Source organism: Porites lutea, chromosome 9, assembly GCF_958299795.1.
Source record: "Porites lutea chromosome 9, jaPorLute2.1, whole genome shotgun sequence".
Lineage (NCBI taxonomy): Eukaryota > Metazoa > Cnidaria > Anthozoa > Scleractinia > Poritidae > Porites > Porites lutea.
In genome coordinates, this window is record NC_133209.1 from 19,278,048 (window position 1) to 19,298,158 (window position 20,111).

Below are 20,111 nucleotides of genomic sequence, written 5' to 3' on the forward strand. Positions count from 1 at the left end.
AAATATTCTTGCTTTATTTCTAATACTGAGAATAGTTATAAGCTTTAACCTCTCAGTGATAAAACTGAGGATATCTTCTACCTGTTATACCGCTGCTTTGAAGACCTGTTACGTAAAGAAAATTACTTGTTCACCAATGAATGTTTTTTTTTTTGTAATGCTATTATTACACCACCGCATGCAACTATATCGACTGAAAAAGAAATGCTGAAAAATCGTGGAAACGTTATTATTATTACCAAAAAAATAACTTCGAATATTGTAAGACTGAATAATTCCGGAGACGAAGTCGATGGGATCATTCAACCACATCAACTAAGCCTGAGGTGAATAACTGTTTTGGAATAATTACTCAGGTGATTATCAGAGAGAAAAGGGAATTTCGGTTGATTTAGAGTGCAGTGTTTACGCATGAGAAGCGGCTCGATCAACAGAGAAGCAGTGCGACTGAATTGTGAAGATCCTTATAAGAAACTGTGCTTTTAAGAACTTGAGACTGAAAAACAATCTATAATAGTTTCATAAGAACTTAGGCTTTATTTTTGCTAATCTATTCATTGTTGTTTGGTCTTTCCCTGTTAACAACGGTGCCATTTTCATTCATGTCAACAAACAGAAGAAATGCGATAAACTCTCTTAGAATTGTTGTTTTTTCGACGAAGAACTGGGGAAAGATTTATCATCCTTTTTACCTCTAGCTATTCTTTGATATTTTCTGTAGATTGGTTCTATTGAGGAACCAATTCTGTTCAGCAAGTTAAAAGAAAACTGAACTTTTGCTTGACTTTAAGATTTTGTTGTTTAATGCTCACACGCATCGGCGTTTTTATACCATTTAGACTAAAGTGTAGAGGATATTTTAGCCATTAAACATTCCAGACTTTCAAATATTACCTCGAAATAATTTATCCCGAAGTACGAGACGTCTTTAAGAGGTTTTCAAAATCAACTTTTCCTTCGTTGTACTTGGTGATTTTCATAGAGTCAAAAGAGATCGCTATAATCACCCAAAAAGGGGCGACATAGCGACATACGAAGCAATCCTCGAACAATCAGGAAATCAGAGCGCGCGAATTTCCATAATCGACTGATTAATTATACTAAAAAAGAGAATGTGCAGGCGCACTTAACAACTCAACAAAAATGAAACTGATGAAATCCTATATGGTCTACTAGAAAAGCCGAAAGCATTAAAAATTTTTAAACATGCTCACGTAATGGGTGCTGTTTTTTAATGTTTAATTCTACCTTTCGCACTCCTTATGCTCATACAATGTTTAAACGGGAGCATGTGCACAAGCTATACAAGGGCTCGGTTTAGTGTTTGCGTCTAAATCCGAAAATTCAACAGAGGCACCCAACGCCAATTTTTGGAAAATGTCTGTTCGGAAGACGATTTGAGATCTAAACTTTTCGGAACATTTGTTGTAAAATGCCTTGCTTGTCTGCCTCTCCTAGGATTTTCGAACATCTAAATAGAAATAATTGCCTTAAAAGGGTCACCTAGAATTTTCGAAAGCCTTTTTTCTGGCTGAAATTTTCGAAAAGGTAAGTTTTGATCTCTATAATTTTCGTATTACGAGACTTTCACCTAGGAAATCCGAACAGATTAAAAATTTTTACCTACCGTTTAACTACTAAAATACGTTCAACAATGCTATGTTTAAGTGGTTTTGAACTATATTCTCGTTGGGTGCCCCTGATTCAATGCAAGGGCAAACGTGAAACCAGTGAAACCAAGACTATATATGAGTGTTTGGCTCTCCCATATCCGTTAGGAGGCTGTTTTCCTCGATTATCCATTCAGATGCTCGATACTGATAGGCAGTTCGAATATACTTGGATAAAAACACTCCAAATCTTGTCAACTGGGACAGGAATGCGAACGTCACCAACAGGGATACAAACGCTGAGATAAATGCCAAGGCGCCAACCTCAATCCACTTCACTGCCTCTAAATAAGATTTATTTGGCGGATCGGTGTTCATATCAATGCCAAATGAAAAAAGGGCTTCTCCCGGTAGATTGATTGCGGCAATAAGGGTCAAAACAGCAAGTGATAGCGTTTCAGCTTTATTAGCCATTGGATCTCGGTAAGGATTCATGAAAATGTGGTGAATTGTCATTATGAAACATGCGCTTGTAATGCAGACACCTCGTAACATTGGGTCAACTATAAACGTGTGACAGGTAAGAAGAACAAGCCTTCGTCCAATCAGAACACTTACCCAGTAAATTGCTCCTTTGTTGTCATCGCTTGGAGAACGAAATGGACCGTGGAGTACCTCCAGAACATCTTTGTTGGCTTCTCGATTTCTGGTGAAATAGCCCGTAACTTTTCTCTTACAAATGTCCTGGAAAAACCAGTGAATCAGAAACGGCAATGGAAGTACGCAAGCGGCAAGAAATTCGTTTGACTTAATGGAGGATTTATAAAGCTTCGAAGAACCCCAGTAGATAACCAAGGTAAAAGGCACCACAAACACTGCAATATAAACCAGCAGGATATACTGCCACCACTGTAGGCATGGGACGTTTCCGTCGATAAACAGCCGTTTTCCAGATCCAATGGAAACACAATGCATCAATTTCAGAGACATTTCTGCCAAACTCTCATACCCTAACAATAATATTTCCAATACAACGGCCATGTAGTGTGTAAACCTTGGCTTTTCCTTTTTCCTCAAGAAGTTGGTGCACACGTGGACACAATACACAACGAAAACGTTGGCCATTGTCAAGAAAACTGTTCCAGATAGGAAAACCTCTTTTGTTACAGCCGTAAGACCTGGAAAAGGGCAACCGATGTTGTCGTTGACGGTTGTCACTTGAAAGTTAAAAGCGGAAATCACGAAGTCAAGAAAGGGTATAAGTTTAAGCCGACTTTCCATGGATGTTCTCATCAGGAGCTCAGCAACTTGGTAAAAATAAAAAGTTATTTCGAGGAAACCGCTCTCCGAGTCTTCATGACTGTCACTTCTGACTTGATTCTCCTGTCTTCTATACCACAGGATTTGGTGTCCAAGAAAACTCAGAATGGGTGGTTTAATCAAAAGATAAAGCGCTAGTCCTAGCGTATAGGTTATTGTCATAACCCAAAACCAGTAATGGTTACATTCTGCAGTCTTCGAGCATTCGGTTGAAAATAGAGATTCTGTGAATCCCTCAGCGCACCTTCCACAAAGAGTACCATTTCGTCTTCCATAACAACGGTTGAAGTCTCTTGAATCAGGTAATGGACGTTGACAGTAATGTTCTGGACACGCAATAAATTGGAGGGGCTTTTGAGCATTGGACGTTTGGGAGCCCCAGAAATTTGGTTTTGCAGCTATATTCCGTTTAACACAGCTGGCACCGAAAGGACACTTAAGACAACTTACCGTAGAATTAAGAAGTAAACCTCGCGAAGTTCCTTTCTGAAGGCTGTAGTAGCCTGGAGAGCATGACTGGCAAGAGTACCTCAGAACAGTATTATTTATTACGCAAGATCCGTCGCTTTTCTCCGTATATACAATATGTGTAGCATCTTCGAATAGGAGCTTACTGCCTATGCTGCACTGGATGGTGGAGTTTTCATCCATGTAAAAGTAACCTCCACTTGAAATATCAAGCATCCGATAGCCATCCTTTGCAGGGACTACTGAAATCATGGATGTGTTCTTAAGATTTACAGGTCCTCCACTTTCAGAATACAGGAAGTTGGCCTTTATATAGCTAGAACGATTAGGTCCTGGTATGCTTTCTACAGTCCTTGAGAATATACAGTCTTGCAAGTCGACTTGGCCAGTTCCATAAGCGGAATAGATGTGTCCGCTCTGTTGCAGGGCAAAATTGTCTTGAAAAACACATCTCTTAAATGTAGTGTATCCATTACTTATGTGGATACCACCAACAATCAGGCCCAAGTTCTGTTCAAAGACAGTATCTTCGAATGTTATGTGACTTTCGTAATGCCACAAAGGATGGATATCGCGAATAGTGTTTGAGCGAAGGCATCCATTCCTTTTAGGTTTATCTGGTAAAGTTAAAATGGAAATGGCCCCAGAACCTGTCTCATAAAATTCATTTTCATCATTTTCCGTTATGCTCCACTTCTGTACTTCGGGGTAGGCATAAGTACAGTTACGAAATATACAGTGCCTTATCTTCACGCTTTTTTCTCCTTTAAAGAACAGTACAATGTTGCTCGCCGCCGCGGACTCAAAAGTGTCGTTGACTAGCTCTATAACTGCATTGGAACAAGTGACATTGTTTAGCGGCGGAATGTTAAGGCGAATCGCATAACTGTTCTGCAGAATTGTTTCATTACTGGTGAAAAGTGTGTTCTGAATGGTCACCTGAACGGAGGTTGGATTATATAAGGTCAACAACATGTCGTGGGCGTTGTTCATAAAAGTGCACTTGTCGACGTAGATATCAATAGGAAATGTACTGTTTTTGGTATTGGATGAAAATACTTTAAATCCGTAGCGAAATGACATCATTGTTGAATTGATCACTTTTAAGCGGTGTTTGGCATTAAGAAACATGGCAGTCTGTTTCTTTTCGCTGCTTATGAAAAGGCTGTTTAAAATTGCTACAGTTCCTGCGTTTCCATTCCATGACGCTATTTTTAAGGCAATTCCCTTTCGTTTTGTTATGCTCTTGTCTACGAATGAGCAATTTGAAATTGTGATGTTAGATTTTCCTCCTGCCGTCATCACATCTACAGCACCGTCAACGGATGTATGTGTCTTTTTGTTGAATCTTGAGTCTTCTATGATCACGGTTCCACCTTTGTGTAAAACATGTATCGCTGTGCATTTGGAACTTTTCCCATACCACTGTTCCACTGTCACTTTTTTCAGGGTGAAGTATAATTCATCTGGAATCGACTCTTCTTTGTATCTTTGCCCTTTTCCCATGCTTGGCTTTCCTATCGCCATTACGCAACCATATCTCGCCTTACAGTGACGGAAGATAACATTAGTAATGTTGATTGTCATATGTCCTCGACGACTTGTTGCAAGGAGTGAGCCGCCGAACCTTGCAATATTGTATATAAACGAGGAATTAAAAATTTTTAGGGACGCGTTTATTTTAGAGTCAAACCACAACGCCTGGAAAATTTTGTAGAACGACGAATCGTAAATTTTGACTTCTGCCTTGTTAGACTGGATTCTGATACACCGAGTAGAAGGATTGAAAAGGCATTGCAACCGAATAAATTGTACATGTAGCTGTTTTGCGTTTGAGAAGTACAAAGAGTACGGAGTGCGATCGTTTGAAGCCAGTTCCACATTTGTATATATCTCTTTTGTACTAGCATTTGCGACGTAAATGTCTACGAAAGAACCATTGCTATCCACATACTTTACGTTGTTACAAGAGACATTTATTTGCTCTAAGAATGTACCGCTCCGCTCTTTTGATGTAAACCTCAGGCCTCCCCTGTGAATGCCGCGGTGTGGTCCAACATGAAATCCATTTCTTTCAAAACGCACATCGTTGATATTGACTGTAATTTGCCGTTCTCTGCTCATGACATTTTCGAGAAAAAGAAGATCGATGCATAGAGAATTGTTGTGGAATAGGGAGTCTCTGGAGATATCTAGGTAGAATGTTGTAAGGTTTTGCAACTGAACGTTTATAGCTACAGTAGCTTCACGGAAAGTACAGTTAACAATTGTTATCTTTTGACAGTCTTGGAAAAATAGTGATGTTTGCCAGAAAATGATTTCTGAAAGTTTCACATGTATCTGCGGCTGATTATGTGCCTTCTGGAAGTAAAGTCCTCCGATGCAATTAACTTTTGGCGATAGAAACCCAGTAATGCTGATACTTTTGTTAAGGTGAATGCCGGAAAGGCTACAGTTGAAGGGTAAATTCTCGGACCCACTCCCATTGAGATAGATAACTCCTCCCCAGGTTACTTGGCGCACAGCCTGAGCAATGGTTTGGCAGGGACGAACCTCAGCGTCACAGTTATTCGCGTCGCGTCCAAAAGGAGACACGAAAACTTTCCCAAAGTTAGTACCTCCGACACCTAAAGATTGGCAATTGTCAAGAAAGAAAATAGTCAGAAACAATAACAAGCATGAAATGATTACTCCACTTACGTCGCACTCTATGATACGAGGGCCTAAAAAATCAATTGTTTGTGCAGGGATGAATACAGGGCGCTTATAAAAGAACCGGAAGGTGAAATTGTTCTCACTGAAATCATTTGACAGCCAATCGTTTGCTCAGTTCCTTACCATTCTGTATTTGTATTGTAAATTAGCTCTGAAAAACCCATTTAGGAGAAACCGATAAATTGTGTTGTATTGTTCAATATTTTCTAGTAAACGTCAACGTAGTTTTTTTTATCTGCGATTCTGTTTAAAGGTATTGTAAAAGAAAGAGAGAACTAAACAAAAGAACTAAACAATTCTCTTTTTCCTATTGGTAAATTCATTGGGCTGGACCCACTGAATCCGCCGCTGTCTAAACAACCTCCTTTGGCATTACAGGCAGAGAGCCTCTGAAAGCCAATTTCAGATGAACACTTGCCTACGGTGAACCGAGCTTATTTCGTGGTATTCCCCCCGAAAGACCTTCGTCCATTTAAAACACGTTTACTTTGAGGTTGTCTTTTCTGCTTCACTAATAGAAACATAGTATGACCAGAAACTAATAACGACACAATTATATTGGTAAAGTGATGTCCACAGGCGTTTGTACCCCCGCCCCCTCTTCTTAACCAATCATTCTGGTCTAACTTTTAGTATAGGAAAACCCAAAACCGCAAAAGCGAACAAACGCGACTTTCAAGAGCAGAAAAACAAACCCGACCTTAAAAATAGCTCAAGCCGCAAAACCCTAAACTGCCCAATACAACTCTTTTTGGTTTTTCGCAGCTACAACGTTCTGCTGAATTAACTCGATCCAAAATTAGAAAGAGTTTCAGTATTAACTCGCTGTCCTTGTTTTGAAATCGAATCACGTTATCACCGCTTCAAACAGTTGTTTTTAGAGATGACGTGATTTCAAAAACGCCTAACGAGGGAAGCAGGAAATCTGACGAGAAAGATAGGTCCGAAACTAGCTAAGGTTGTGGATAATAGGGAATTCAAGTAAGACTAACTAACAAAAAATAGACTTAAAATACAGACCAGGAAAGAATGAAAATGAATGAACTGCTGACACTCGCTAAATTTTCGATGTATTGATATGTTTCGGTTCAACGAGCCACAGATGGCGCTGTAAATGAGCCGAGAACAGTTATCAATTAAGCCTTTGAAATAGTGTCAACTTCCTACTCTCTTCAACTTTTCTTTTCTTTTTATTTTCATACCAGACTCTCTACAACTGCAGACTCTGTTGTCTTCAAAAAACCTCAAGAAAAGGCCCAACATGAAATGCCTCAAATGATGTATTGACTTTTTGAATAATGTATCTCTTTCCTCCCTGGCTCAGCTAATGGATTAATGGTTTTGTAGTAGTATTCAGTTTAAAAACATTAAGGGCCTGCTATAAAGTTAAGCGGTGACGTTGTTACGTTTTATGTAAGCCGCTTTCTAAGCAAGCCGTTTTCAATTTTGCCAACTAGGTTTCACTGATCGGCTAAACAACTGGTACATTGCTTGCTGTCAACGATAGCTAACAGTGAATGGAAACATATGAATTGGCTCATATTTTGAACTGCGGACAAAGATGTGAAAGTGGAAATGATGATTACTAACACTATGGAGAAGCCTTACAGCCCAGGATAGGAAACTATTTATATACCTACTTAAAATAAGCTACGCGTGGGGAAATTTTTTTCGAGACAGTTTTAAGTTTATCTTATTTTGTACGTGCTGTCGCATTTCCCGTTGTCGTTTTTAACATTTACTTCCCGGTGAAGAGAAGCCTCAGCCGGAAGTAAGCCAACTTTGTCTTCACCTTTTGGAAATAATTTTTTTTTAAAAAAGTGACGTTGCCTCCTAAACAACAACACGTTTTATTATTCTTTGTACAAAAATACAAAAAGTTGGACAGTTTGCCCCGCAAATAACTGGAAAGCTAATCGCGACGGGGCAAGACAAGTACATGAAAAACACAATTATCTAATAAAAACAAAAACCTTAAACTATTAGAAAGCCTTGCAGATTGCAACTAAAAAATAAATAAAACACAGAAGTGAAGTGGTCTCATTAACTGTTGACAATTTTCCCGTTTCGCGTGTCGGCCATGTTGATTCCTTAACGGGTCGTCGGAAACCTTCTGTAGTTTCTTCTTTAATTCTTCAATTTCATTTCGCAAAGCTTGATTTACCTTTCGTAGCGTGTCGTTACCCGTCATGCTGAAAGGTTTTCAGAATTTGTAGGTTCAAGTTAAGAGAAGAATTCGTGAATTAAGATCGGAGCACACAAAACCTGACCACGACAGCTCAGTGCACACGTGTTTGACTCCTAAAGCAAACCACTAGCTTCTTTTCTTCTTAATGCTTTTCGATGCTTTACTTTCGAACCTGTTCATTAACTACAAAACTGAACTAAGTGCTTGTTGCTGTTCATTACAGTCTGATGATGCCCTAAGCGTGAAAAAGTATTGAAGAATTTTTATAATTGATTTGAGGATATCCTTGGCAACAAAAGCAGGGAGATCATTTATTAAACCTAACTGACAAATTTAATTTAACAAAATTAAGTTTAAGGAAATATACAGTAACTCTCAGAGTTTGATTTTTTGTTAACAAAGAAAATGTCGGTCATCTTGAACATTATCTTGAAATTGAATTGTATAGTTGAAAACGTTCCTAGTGTTCTCGTAAATCTTATCGTTATCATACCTGAAATTTTCTTGTTAAGCAACGCAAGTATGACGAACACCGAGAAATCCCTTAGAAACCCCATGGAATAACCAACACGTCAGCAGTCAGCCCTTCATGATATAACGATGGGGTATTGGTCTATCCTAATTTGCTGCCTTTCATTTTACCTCAGTGGCATCTGTTGAATCCACGGCTTTCTTAAAACAGGAACTAACTTTAATTACAGACTTTAGAAAGTGAAACAGCTCGCTGGTAGGGGAATCTGTGTTGACGTCATTTTGTTATTCATTCTTTATCAGAAGCTATTTAAACGTATAAAAAGTAACCTCATATAAGCCGGGAAGCTCAACTAAATCCTAAATAAAAATTTTCCAAAAGGTTTGAGGGTTCCTTATGCGAAATATTTCCATACTACTTTATGAAACCACGAAACCGTGACCAAGTTTTGTTTCCACTGAATTGACCAGCCCCACTAATTTTAGAAATTCAAATTAGAGACATTTTAAAAGTATGTGACAAAGTAAGGGACCGGTCATTATTTATGTAGAGGGGGGGGGGGGGGGGGGGGTGGTTGGGAAAAATATGTTGGAAAGATCAAAATGTCTGTAAACCCCCACTGCAGACCATGTAAATAGCAAGTGACCCCCCTTCTTTATTCAATATTTACGTGATGACAACCCCCCACACACCTCATATCTCCTCTTATATGTTCTACAAAGTAGCTTATATTCAAATGCATGTAACAATACTCTGTTAAGAGTGAAGACTTAATTGGTAAAGAAACATACTTATCATAAAATGATTAGTCACTTTGCATGACAATGGAACTAACCTAATCTATTACAAAATCAGCGTATAAATATAGGAAAATTGATAGATTTTTACAAATCGTGCCTTCATGGTGAACACAAATGTAATAACGATGCAAAATACAATTCTTTTCAAATGATTTTCCTGCAGTTGTAAAAGGACTACTTTCGTGTTGTTTCATCATGTTTTTCTTGGGATATTGAAGTGACACAAGCATTCCGTTAAACGAAAATTCAGTCAAACCAAATATTAAAGCAGATAGGTCTGGATTCTTTATTAGCTAAAATTTGAAATAACAATGAAGTTTAGAGTGCAAACAGAATTCTGTCAAATACATTAATGACTAAGTTGTACAAAATAGTGATGCTTTGAATAAACAAAAAGCAATAGGATTAGCATAAAATTGTACACTTTAGCATTACTGTTTCACTAATATTGTTAGTGCTCTTAACTATTTAACTGCTTTACCCGTCTTGGCCAATGGACCCCTGTTAAAATATACCTCGCGATCACTTTGGTGACCTCCCTAAACTTCTTTATAAAAAAGTTTAGCCCCCCCCCCCATAGCCAATCTGAAATAGCCCTGACCCCGTATAAAAACGTTTAGCCCCCCCCCGTAGCCAATCTGAAATAGCCTTGACCCCGCCTTCTTTTTTCCCTCCCCCCCCCCCCCCCGCTACGTAAATAATGACCGGTCCCTAAATGTCTCCGTCAGCTCATTTAGAAGAGCGCTACTGTCTGCCAGGGGGGAGATCTCGGGTTGGAACCAAGCAGCAGCACCAAACCGGGACTTTTAAAATTTGATTAAGTTCTTCCTACCTTTGATTCAAGATCTTTTCTCTGTCCAGTTGCGTTATCGAGCAATAAAGTTCATTTTTGGGCCTTGACTCCTTCATACTTCCTCATTAATTCGGAGGGGACGTAAACCCCCCCCCCCCCCCATAATGTACGAAACGATAAGGGGACACAGACCTCCGGGGTATGACGGGGGTGTGGGCTCTGTTTCATTGCGGAAGGCAGGAGCTAGCATTACAAGCTTTATCAAAACCATTGGCATAGGTAATAAATGAATAAAAAATAGATACTAGATACAATTATTCCTAACCCTTCACATTCCTTAAGTGAAAGAGGCTTTTTCAGTATATTTTTGCTTCCTAAGTAAAGTCATCTTAAAGTTGGACAAGAGTTTATATCTTAGATTTGTTTTCGTACTCATTAATCCTTTTTGGCCGTAAGGGAAGTACTTTCCAAATTCGCGTGCCGGCGTTACACTTGACCGACCCGAAAAAGAAAAGCTGCCTGTGGTCTAATAGAAGATCCGTTTCTCTCAGACTAATCGCTGGGAAAATACACGCAAACAAAAGTGGCGGTTGTAGAAAATTGGCGGCCGTTGCTACCTCCAGCTAGTGGGGAGCATCAAAGCAATAGCGTATAGCAACAGAAACAGGGGCGGATCTAGGGGGAGGGTGCAGGGGGTGCGCACCCCCCCCCCCTGAAATGACCTGCGGTTTTCTAATACAACTGGTATGCTGCAAAAAAAAAAAACTATGTGGTTTTATGGTGTTGAAGTAGAGCAAGAGACGAGTGCACCCCATCCTAAAATCCGCCCCTGAGAAATGTCATTAAGTGTAGCTCTTTCGGTCTCTGCACTTTCAAACTACTTTCGAAAGTCAAAAACTATTTGCGGATGTCATTTTATTGAAGGCTTAACTATCTACAACTATTTATGACATGCCACAGTGATTCATATCTGGTTACTACTTTCGTACATTGCATCATCTGGACGTTCAAACTACTTTCGAAAATCCAAAACTATTTGTGGATGCCATTTTATTGAAGGCTTAACTATCTAGAACTTTTTATGACATGCTACAGTGATTCATATCTTGTTGCTACCACCATCCGAACGTTCAAACTACTTTCGACAACAGCAGAAGCTAAAATAAACATTGGAGCTCATGATGGTTTCATTGTCAACAGTTGCCTCACTTCCTCCTTTTAAACCATAGTCGCAGCCGTAGTTGAAAAAGGAGCCCACAATTTCTCCATTTTGGGTAGCTTTGCGTTCCCTTCCATAGACAGAAACTTCTCCATCGCAGTTGGGATAAGAGCTCTGGGAACAAATCTGGCTACAGGTTTTCTTGTCAGCGGTGTTCCTAACCATAACCCTGTTGTCATAGGAACCACTTCCTCCTGTAGGGGTGCTTCCTCTGCAGGCCGCTGCTGCCGCCATGTGAACTGACTGCCACGCCAAATCAAATGCCGAGTACTGATTAAAGCCTGCCGTGAGGACGTTCTGAGGAAGGCGTCCATTTTCGTCGAGCTTGGCGAAACCACCAGGCTGGCCTGCCTTAGACAGCTGAGCTTTTACATTGGCAATCTGTGAATGATAAGCAAAACATGGAATGCCGACAAATGTGAGGTAGGGCTCTAGTCACTTTATATCTTTAGTCGATAGTTACATTAGTAAATTGGCTCTTAGCTGCTCTTATGTCTCATCATGTAAAGGAATCTGAAGATTAGCAGGGAACAAGGAACACGACTGACTATTATGGAAAAAGTCAGTTCCTTTTTAATTTGTGTCGACGTTAATTTAGCTACTTTCTCCTTTGCTATTGGAAAAGTTTCCGTTTCTCAACGCTGCTTTCTTCATTCAACTTATCTTAGTTGGCCTTTCATGGCTTCTGTAGTGTCTAAAGGAAAGATTTCATAATCAGAAGGGCAATGATTATTTTCGTCTCTTCTACCTTTGATATTGATTAACACGATCCATCTGAAACTTTATATATTCACATTATTGAATACATCATAGATTTAAAAGTATACACGCAGGAGACAACAGTTCCTCCATGCATGACCATCAATTTTAACATAACTTCAGTAAAATCAACACCACTCACCTCCTTTTCCAGCTGTCGTAATCGTTTTTCATAGGCCACTAAAAAGATAAAATAATGATCAAAATCCAGGCTCTTATTCTGGAGTGGATTAATGATGAACGACTGCCGAAGGCCTATTTAGGGGAATCCCGGGGGGAACAATCAAGAGAAGTTTGAGTGGAAGTGTGCCATCGAGAGTCTTTTAGTCTTCTGTTCAAAACGCCGAATAATGAAATCATGTACCCTGTTAAAGACGCAAGGCCCAGTATTTTGAAAATGACCTCCAAGACGACTGGCCAAACCCTTGCCCCTCACATGCAGTTAGTAAGCGATCAGCCCTCGAAATAATAAAATAATTTTATTACTTAGTACCTTGACTTTGGTTATAAACATCTTTTCCAGTCAGACATTTAATAGCATTATTCTGTGTAGGCAATCCAACATATATCATCAATATTTAAACCACTTTTAATCACCCGAGAGGATATTGTTTGGAAAAATATTATTACTATTATTATAAAATGCCTGTATAGTCTGCTCTGTTTTTCACATAAACCCGACTTGAAAACAGCGATGTGTTGGACATTTCTTAGGCTACGGCGATTATTTTCTCTGACCAATCTTTTATTGAAACTTTCGTTTCTCGAAAGGCCGATAACTTTTTGGGTCCGAAAGCAAATTTCGAAATCAAAATCAGTTGAATAGTAGCAAAGTTCCTAGCTCACAAACCAGTAAATTTGCTTCGTTGACTGATAAATTCATTGTATCATTTTCAAAATTATTGAAACTTTGACATTGAATGCAATCATGACGGAAAACATAAAACACTTTTTCGGGCCCGAAAAGTTATCGGGACTTTCGAGAAACGGGCCCCAGTAGTCATTTCATAAGTAGGTTGAGTATTATCGTCCGGGTGAACGTAGTCCTGAATGGGACTGTTGTTAACAGTGACTGATATTGGCGGACTCAGGCAAAACTAACTACAAAGAGAATGACTGAACAACCGACAATTTGACTAACAATAAACGATTGTTTAACTGTGACATTAGACGGATCGGAACGCACCAATGACGTTACGAGTCTTCATAGCCAATAACATCAAGGCTTAACTGACAGACGACCAATAACATTATGACTTCGATGACCAATCAGGTCAATACCAGAGTTTAACATTATCAACCGACGTGATACAACTCACTTTGGCTCTGAAGATGACTGACTACTGCACAGGTTTTCGAAACGCCAGTCACTGTCAAGAACACTCCTTTTCAGGACATACTCAACCTACCTATCAATCTTATATATCAAGAATCCATTACCGAAAATAACGGGGAATCATAATACCTTCCGGGGTTGGAGAAATTTCTGGATTGGCACCACTTGGCGCGCTTCAGTTTATTCAGACCCGAATGTCATTGTTAGTTCCCAAAACAGTTCCCATCTCATGAACAATCCCTAACATATTTTATATGTCAAATTACAGGGGATTAACGTTTTTGCTTTTAGCCTAATGATTACTTCAACCTCCAAAGCTGCAACTAGAAACTGTCTTATTTTTCTCAATTATTCTATGAACATATACCAAACAACGAGTCTTCAATTCGCAACCACCATTTGAACTTTCATGTGCGCGTGCGTAAAGTGTAACAGCAAAACTGCCAAATAAGGTCACAAAGACAAACTCCTTCAAAAGTTTCATTTTCACTTTTTCTTGCAATAGTCTGTTGAGAAAAAAAAATGGTTTGGAATTAATATTGAAAACTTGGTGACAGCGCTCAGCTCTATAAGGCTAAGTAGGAAGACGTCAATAAAATTATCCCGGTAAAATAGTAAAAACAGTCACTGATAGAGTTGTCATACCCTTCACTCCTTTTTTTAAACAATTATAACATTGTTTGCTTTTATTGTTATTAATTTTCTACTTTAGGTCAGGTTTCTTGCTCAAGAAAATCTCGGTAAACTAACTAAATTAATAACGTTTTTAAACAGCTTGACCCTTTTCAACGGTTTTTCTCATATCTTAAACTAAATATTAGTTTAAGCACAATAAATTGTGCACATCAATGATTAAAAGAGCCAAAAAAAATGGTAGCAACGGGTTATTGAACGAGTAACAATTTAAACAGGGAAACCAAAAAAAAAATATGCCAAAGAAAATTTGTTTGTTTTTGGCCATATAGTAACCAGTAAACGTAGTGCAAGACTAAATTAAAACTGTGTCCCACGCTGGCTTCCTTTTTTTAATGCGGGAAATCTATCTTTTTTTTTCTTAAGAGAGGTCAGTGAACTACACTTGACCCAAAAATAGAATTTTTAACAGAGCGATATTAAATTTAAAAGACGTCAATGTGTTTCATTGGACGGGCAAAATAATTTTAGCGTTGTTACACGTACTATCCATTTTTTAACCCCGACATATATTTTTTTTTCTGTCTCCTGAATACAGATTACTGAATTCTTAAAAGGAAATTTCAGTCCTACCATGATTTACGAACACTGTTTTGTATTCGGCTTTTCTTATTCCTCTCTTAATTTCAGAAAGTTATTTCTGTTTTTCTTTTCTGAAGAGGGTGTCGGTAAACTGTGACTTAACATCTCAGATTAATAACATTCTCATGCCGAATATTAGGCTTTAACAACTGAAATGAAATTTGACACTAGGAGAACAGTAAAAAACGTTTAGCAGCGAGTTTTTTTCAAAGAGAGACAATTTAATCATAAAAGTTTCAATCAGTTTTTACTTTAAAGGTTTGGTGTTAAACTATTAAAACACATCAAATTATTAACTATTTATGCCAGTTTTCACTTATGTTCGCTTTTTTGTTTTTCCTTTAGAAATACCCAAATAGCAGCTTGCCGTGAATATGATAGTTGTCCAGGAAATGAGCCCCAGAGCCCCAGTAGAAAAGGGGCAACGAACTATTTTAATGCGAAATGGTTTAAGCAGGGAAACTTAAAAATGACTACATTCGTCTACATGCTTTATGACAAAATCAGTAATATTAAGTAATTAGCGAAGAAAGTCATCGGGAAACAGCAGGAATCAAAAACTTTGATTTTAAGTTAGCCTCAGCCTTGTCATCATTTTGTTCTTATTCTTTTAACTCCTTGTATTTTCTTTACGTTTATTTACTGAAAGAGCAAAAATAAAATGAAGCAACGAGTCATCGAACGAGAAACAGATTAACAATTGCTTTCAACAAAATCGAACGTTTTCAGCTGGGCAATCATTTTAATCCAGTTTAATCAGAGATATCTGTTTATTTCCTTGAGCGAGTTAACCGGACTTGGATTCAGTCTTATAACGCAAAGAAGCCCAGTGACCTACTTGACCCAAACACTTTAACGAGACTAAATAACAAGTATTTTCTAGTTCAAATTATCCACAAGTATTGTTCTTACCTTAGACCTGGATGCAGTCTCTTTGAAAAGTAAATGAGTAAGAATCCACGGTTTTTTATTGGGTTTGTCCCCTCTCAATCTGAAAACTTGTCTCAGCTGTGCTTAAGATGGTTTCAGTAAACTGTCTAAACATTTCGAATTTATAACATTTTTAGCCAGCTTCAGGCTTTTAATTTTTTTTCTAATATTTCAAACTAGCAAATATTAGCTTTAGAAAAATAACGTTTGTTCACGCAAAGAGCAATGAAAATCATCAAACAACGAGTTTTTGAAACAGAGACAAAAATTCACCTTTCACTGAGGAAGATCTCGAAGCATCTGGAATAAAATATATTTTTAGCAAGCTTTTATTAACCTTTTCTGTGTTTTTCTTAATATCTTGAATAGAATAAAACTATTTAATTAATAAACTAATAACGTTTAACCGAACTTAACGCAAAAAGGCCCCCTGACTGACCTATTGACCCAAATTTATAGATTATAGCGATGCTAAATAACTCCTCTGGACGAAAGAATAGGATTTACCGGCAAATTTTCTCGTTACAAATATGTCGCAAAAATGTAAAAACTGAGGAGTAAATATGGGGCAAAGATGGTAAAAGCCTGATTTGCATACCAAAAAATAGGAGGTGTAAATAACCAGGCAAATGTGGCATTTACCATCTTTGCTCCAAATTTTCTCCTCATTTTCTCAATTTTACGACATATTTGCCGGGAGCAAATTTAAGCAAATCCATTTTTTTGAATACATTTTAAAATTTTTTGTCAGCGAAGCAAAATCAGTGTGACATTTTCATTAGTAATAACCAGTTCATATAACCCCAATTATTGATGCAACGGTATGTTGTGAAAGAAAATTTATCCCTGCAAAGACTGAAATTTCAATCCAACCAATCATGATCAGGATCCATGGTTTGGCATTTGATTTCGTTGACCAATCGCTCTCTCAGTTTTAGAAATCTATTTCAGTTTTAGCTGAAGAAGAAGATCTCTATAAACTATCGAACTTCTAAAATAAATAACATTGTAGCTTATTTTAACGTTTTCATTTTTTAGCAATATCTTTAGCTAAATATTAGCTTTAATAAAATTATGTTTGCTCACCCCGAAAAAGTCACAGAATTAATCGAACTGTTGAATAATTTTAGCAGGGAAACTTAGATAGTGAAAATGAAGAAATTGACAGACCATGTGACCTCTTGAAGAGGAGTGGAGAAGTGGAAAGTTTGCAAGGTAGACGAAGGCGCATGCCTTGATATTTTTTTTCTTTGAGATTGCGGATCTGAGGAATCCCGAATCCCGATCAGGTGAATCTGCACAGGGTGAATCCCGTCTAGTCTGACTGATGAGCTATGCAAGGTGATATAAAGCCCAGTCGCTGTATACCAAACAACGATTTGCGAAATGTGTACGGAGGAAAATAACAGACTTTTTGAAGGCTTCAATAACTACAGATAGCGTAAAGATCTTTTCTATTACATTTTTACTGTAGTTACTGTTTACTGCACTTGGAAAATAGCGAAATACGCTTTCAGAATTGTGCTTTACGCTGCCATGTTGTATGCTACTGAAAGACAGTGTCTTTGTACTGTAAATTAATAACTTTAAATGCAGTTTAAAGACAAGTGTGTAAAACTGTATGTGGATTTATAAAAGTGACGTCATCATAGTGACCTCTTTTATACGGACACCCCCACTCTAATACGGACACTTTTCTCTGTCCCTTCGGTGTCCGTATTAGAGATGTTCGACTGTACTAGGTTGCCGGTAACCGTGTGGTAAGAGAGCTAATGACGGATTTCAAGGTTCGGAACAGAAACGCAATAAAAGACGAATAGAAAAATGTTTACGGGGGCCATTTATTGGGGGTTTAACCATCTCAAAGGTTTTGCTGATGTGCTAAAGAAATTCATCTCTCTTTATTACCTTGATACAATGAAACATCAGCTCGTGCAAACTACTTTCGGCAACAGCAGAAGCTAAAGTAAATAGAAGAGCTCGTGATGGCTTCATTAACCTCAGATACTTCGCTTCCTCCGTTTAAAGCACTGTCGCAGCGGTAGTTGTAAAAGGAGCCCACAATTTCTCCATTTTGGGTGGCTTTGCGTTCCCTTCCATAGACAGAAACTTCTCCATCGCAGTTGGGATAAGAGCTCTGGGAACAAATCTGGCTACAGGTTTTCTTGTCAGCGGTATTCCTAGCCATAACCTGGTTTTGGCAGCAACCACTTCCTCCTGTAGGGGTGCTTCCTCTGCAGGCCGCTGCTGCCGCCATGTGAACTGACTGCCACGCCAAATCGAATGCCGAGTACTGATCATAGCCTGCCGTGAGAACGTTCTGAGGAAGGCGGCCGTTTTGGTCGAGCTTGGCGAAACCACCAGGCTTGCCTGCGCTAGACAGCTGAGCTTTTAAAGTGGCAATCTGGAAAATAGGATGACATATGGATGTGGTCTTAACTTAGGTAGGGAACTACTCTCCAAAAATAATAAGACAAGTACTGTTTTTTTTTTTTATCTTTTTTGACCTGAAATTTACTCGTGCTATAAAGTGAAGAAATCGTAAGGTTTGAAACTGACAACGAACGCGTCTGACTATTAGGGAAACCGTAATTGTTTTCAGTTCCCAATGCTAATTTTGCCACTTCCTTCTTCACTATTGGCACAGTTTCAGTGTTCCTCAAAGCCACTTCCTTCAACTGATTTATCTGGTCTTTAATGGCTGCTTCTTGGCTTCAACAGAGAATTTATGGTTATCACGACAATGCCCTCTTTATATCTTCTATATTATGTAAACTAACAATTCCAGAAAAGTAATTACATTGGACATTCATTGACAAGCTCGATCTGAGCTTATAAGGTCGGGGTTAAGGAAGAAATTATTATCATTTGGGAATGTGTAATTATCGATCTCAAGGGAGTCGGTTTCCATATTGACAGTTTTTCATGTGAAAAAGATTAAAACCCTTTTAGTAAGATCAACAGCCCTTACCTCCTGCTCCAGCTGTTGTAATCGTCCTTCATAGGCTGCTAAAGAGTAAAAATAATAAAGACAGAAAAGTTTTTAATGAGCTTAGCTTTTATTCTGTGGCGTATATTATACACTTAATGTCAGATCCCGAGGGAAACAGTCCTGATGGACAACAATGTGCATTTTATTGGACAGGTTTATATTAAAACTTATCCGGAAATAGGGTCGCAAGTTCGTCTTCAAGACTAATTTGCGTGCTCTCGATTTCATTATTGTGGCGTATGTAGAAAAACGTACTACTCTCCCTCAGAATTACACTTTAAAACTAATGTGCTAAATAAACGAACTAACTACAAAAGGTATAATTGCTAACCTTGGCTTTGGTTATAGACACCTTTTCCAGTGAGGCAAGTAATAGCATCATTCTGTAAAAGTGGTAAACCACATATCGTCAAGTTGTGAAACCACGGTAAATTTTCAACAATTTTTTCCCTTACTCCAACTGAGACTTCTTTTTTTACAGTACTGACATAGCATTGTAACCGTTTACCAAAAGCAGACCGCTATAAGTGGCCATGGATTTCCGGAAATAAAAAGACTTCTGTTGGAGTCGCGCATAAAAGCAACTCTCGTGGGCACTACTACCTTTTTAACTGCTGAAAAGCGCTTCTCTTTACATAGGCAATCCTTGACATAAACTCATATTTTAGTGAGTACCAGGAATTATTTTTATTTGTAATTATTTTTTCACCTTTTGATTACTGTGACCTTGAAAATTGCATCATACCACTATCTTATTGTAGTCACTTTGTTTCATGAACACATACCAAACAACGAGTCTTCAAATCGCATCCACCATTTGTGCTTTGGTCTACGCTTTCATCTGCGCATGTACAGAATTTGACTGTTAGACTGCCAAATAAGGCCGCCATGACGAGCTCCTTGAACAGTGTCATTTTCACTCAGTTCTCTCTTGCAATGACCTGTTAAGAAAAAAAAATAGCTTGAAAACAATTTCAATTCAGTTTTCGGGCCGAGTTATTTAATAGGCGCAGAGGAACTTAAACTACACTTGCATTCAACAAAATCAGGAGTTTTCAGATGAAAAATTGACCAAAGCCATCTTGGTCATAAGTTAATGGAAACATCAGTTTAATTTTACGTTTTTAGTATTTACCAAGCCACGTAATAAGTGCATGCCTGTCAATCGCGTGCTCTGTTTACTTGGCTGGCTCGTAAGTTTCGTATGATATTCACCTCCGAGAGTAGGAAAATG

General features: G+C 38.3%; 3 protein-coding genes across 4 annotated transcripts; all 3 read right to left on the reverse strand.

Moving 5' to 3' along the window:
• Nucleotides 1–1,524: 1,524 nt before the first annotated feature.
• Nucleotides 1,525–8,858, reverse strand: LOC140949012 (uncharacterized). The gene is made up of 2 exons (XM_073398268.1): nucleotides 8,795–8,858; nucleotides 1,525–6,025 (listed from the first exon to the last, which is right to left on the reverse strand). Exons 1-2 carry the CDS (start codon nucleotides 8,856–8,858, stop codon nucleotides 1,743–1,745), a joined length of 4,347 nt encoding a protein of 1,448 aa, XP_073254369.1. The 3' UTR covers nucleotides 1,525–1,742.
• Nucleotides 8,859–11,488: 2,630 nt separating this feature from the next.
• On the reverse strand, nucleotides 11,489–12,918 carry LOC140948718 (uncharacterized). The gene is made up of 3 exons (XM_073397984.1): nucleotides 12,838–12,918; nucleotides 12,487–12,524; nucleotides 11,489–11,966 (listed from the first exon to the last, which is right to left on the reverse strand). The coding sequence occupies exons 1-3, from the start codon at nucleotides 12,914–12,916 to the stop codon at nucleotides 11,502–11,504; spliced, it is 582 nt and encodes a 193-aa protein (XP_073254085.1). The 5' UTR covers nucleotides 12,917–12,918; the 3' UTR covers nucleotides 11,489–11,501.
• A 4,781-nt stretch (nucleotides 12,919–17,699) lies between these two features.
• Nucleotides 17,700–19,816, reverse strand: LOC140948418 (uncharacterized). Of its 2 annotated transcripts, none has more exons than XM_073397655.1 (4): nucleotides 19,663–19,816; nucleotides 19,209–19,260; nucleotides 18,857–18,891; nucleotides 17,700–18,289 (listed from the first exon to the last, which is right to left on the reverse strand). In XM_073397655.1, the coding sequence occupies exons 1-4, from the start codon at nucleotides 19,789–19,791 to the stop codon at nucleotides 17,825–17,827; spliced, it is 681 nt and encodes a 226-aa protein (XP_073253756.1). In that variant the 5' UTR covers nucleotides 19,792–19,816; the 3' UTR covers nucleotides 17,700–17,824. The 2 variants fall into 2 exon arrangements, with proteins under 2 accessions (XP_073253756.1, XP_073253755.1); XM_073397654.1 differs by having other exon boundaries at nucleotides 17,701–18,289; nucleotides 18,857–18,894.
• Between the last annotated feature and the right edge of the window lie 295 nt (nucleotides 19,817–20,111).

Bases quoted from the DNA above. Each gene is read 5' to 3' on its own strand.
- LOC140949012 (XM_073398268.1), bottom strand. From the start codon at position 8,858: ATGGGGTTTCTAAGGGATTTCTCGGTGTTCGTCATACTTGCGTTGCTT. The intron at 6,026-8,794 runs GTATGATAACGA...GCCAATCTTTAG, and splicing joins GCTTAACAAGAAAATTTCAG to GTGTCGGAGGTACTAACTTT.
- LOC140948718 (XM_073397984.1), bottom strand. From the start codon at position 12,916: ATGATATATGTTGGATTGCCTACACAGAATAATGCTATTAAATGTCTG. The intron at 12,525-12,837 runs GTACTAAGTAAT...TTATCTTTTTAG, and splicing joins TGTTTATAACCAAAGTCAAG to TGGCCTATGAAAAACGATTA. The intron at 11,967-12,486 runs GTGAGTGGTGTT...TATCATTCACAG, and splicing joins TACGACAGCTGGAAAAGGAG to ATTGCCAATGTAAAAGCTCA.
- LOC140948418 (XM_073397654.1), bottom strand. From the start codon at position 19,791: ATGACACTGTTCAAGGAGCTCGTCATGGCGGCCTTATTTGGCAGTCTA. The intron at 18,895-19,208 runs GTTAGCAATTAT...TTTACTCTTTAG, and splicing joins TGTCTATAACCAAAGCCAAG to CAGCCTATGAAGGACGATTA. The intron at 18,290-18,856 runs GTAAGGGCTGTT...CCTATTTTCCAG, and splicing joins TACAACAGCTGGAGCAGGAG to ATTGCCACTTTAAAAGCTCA.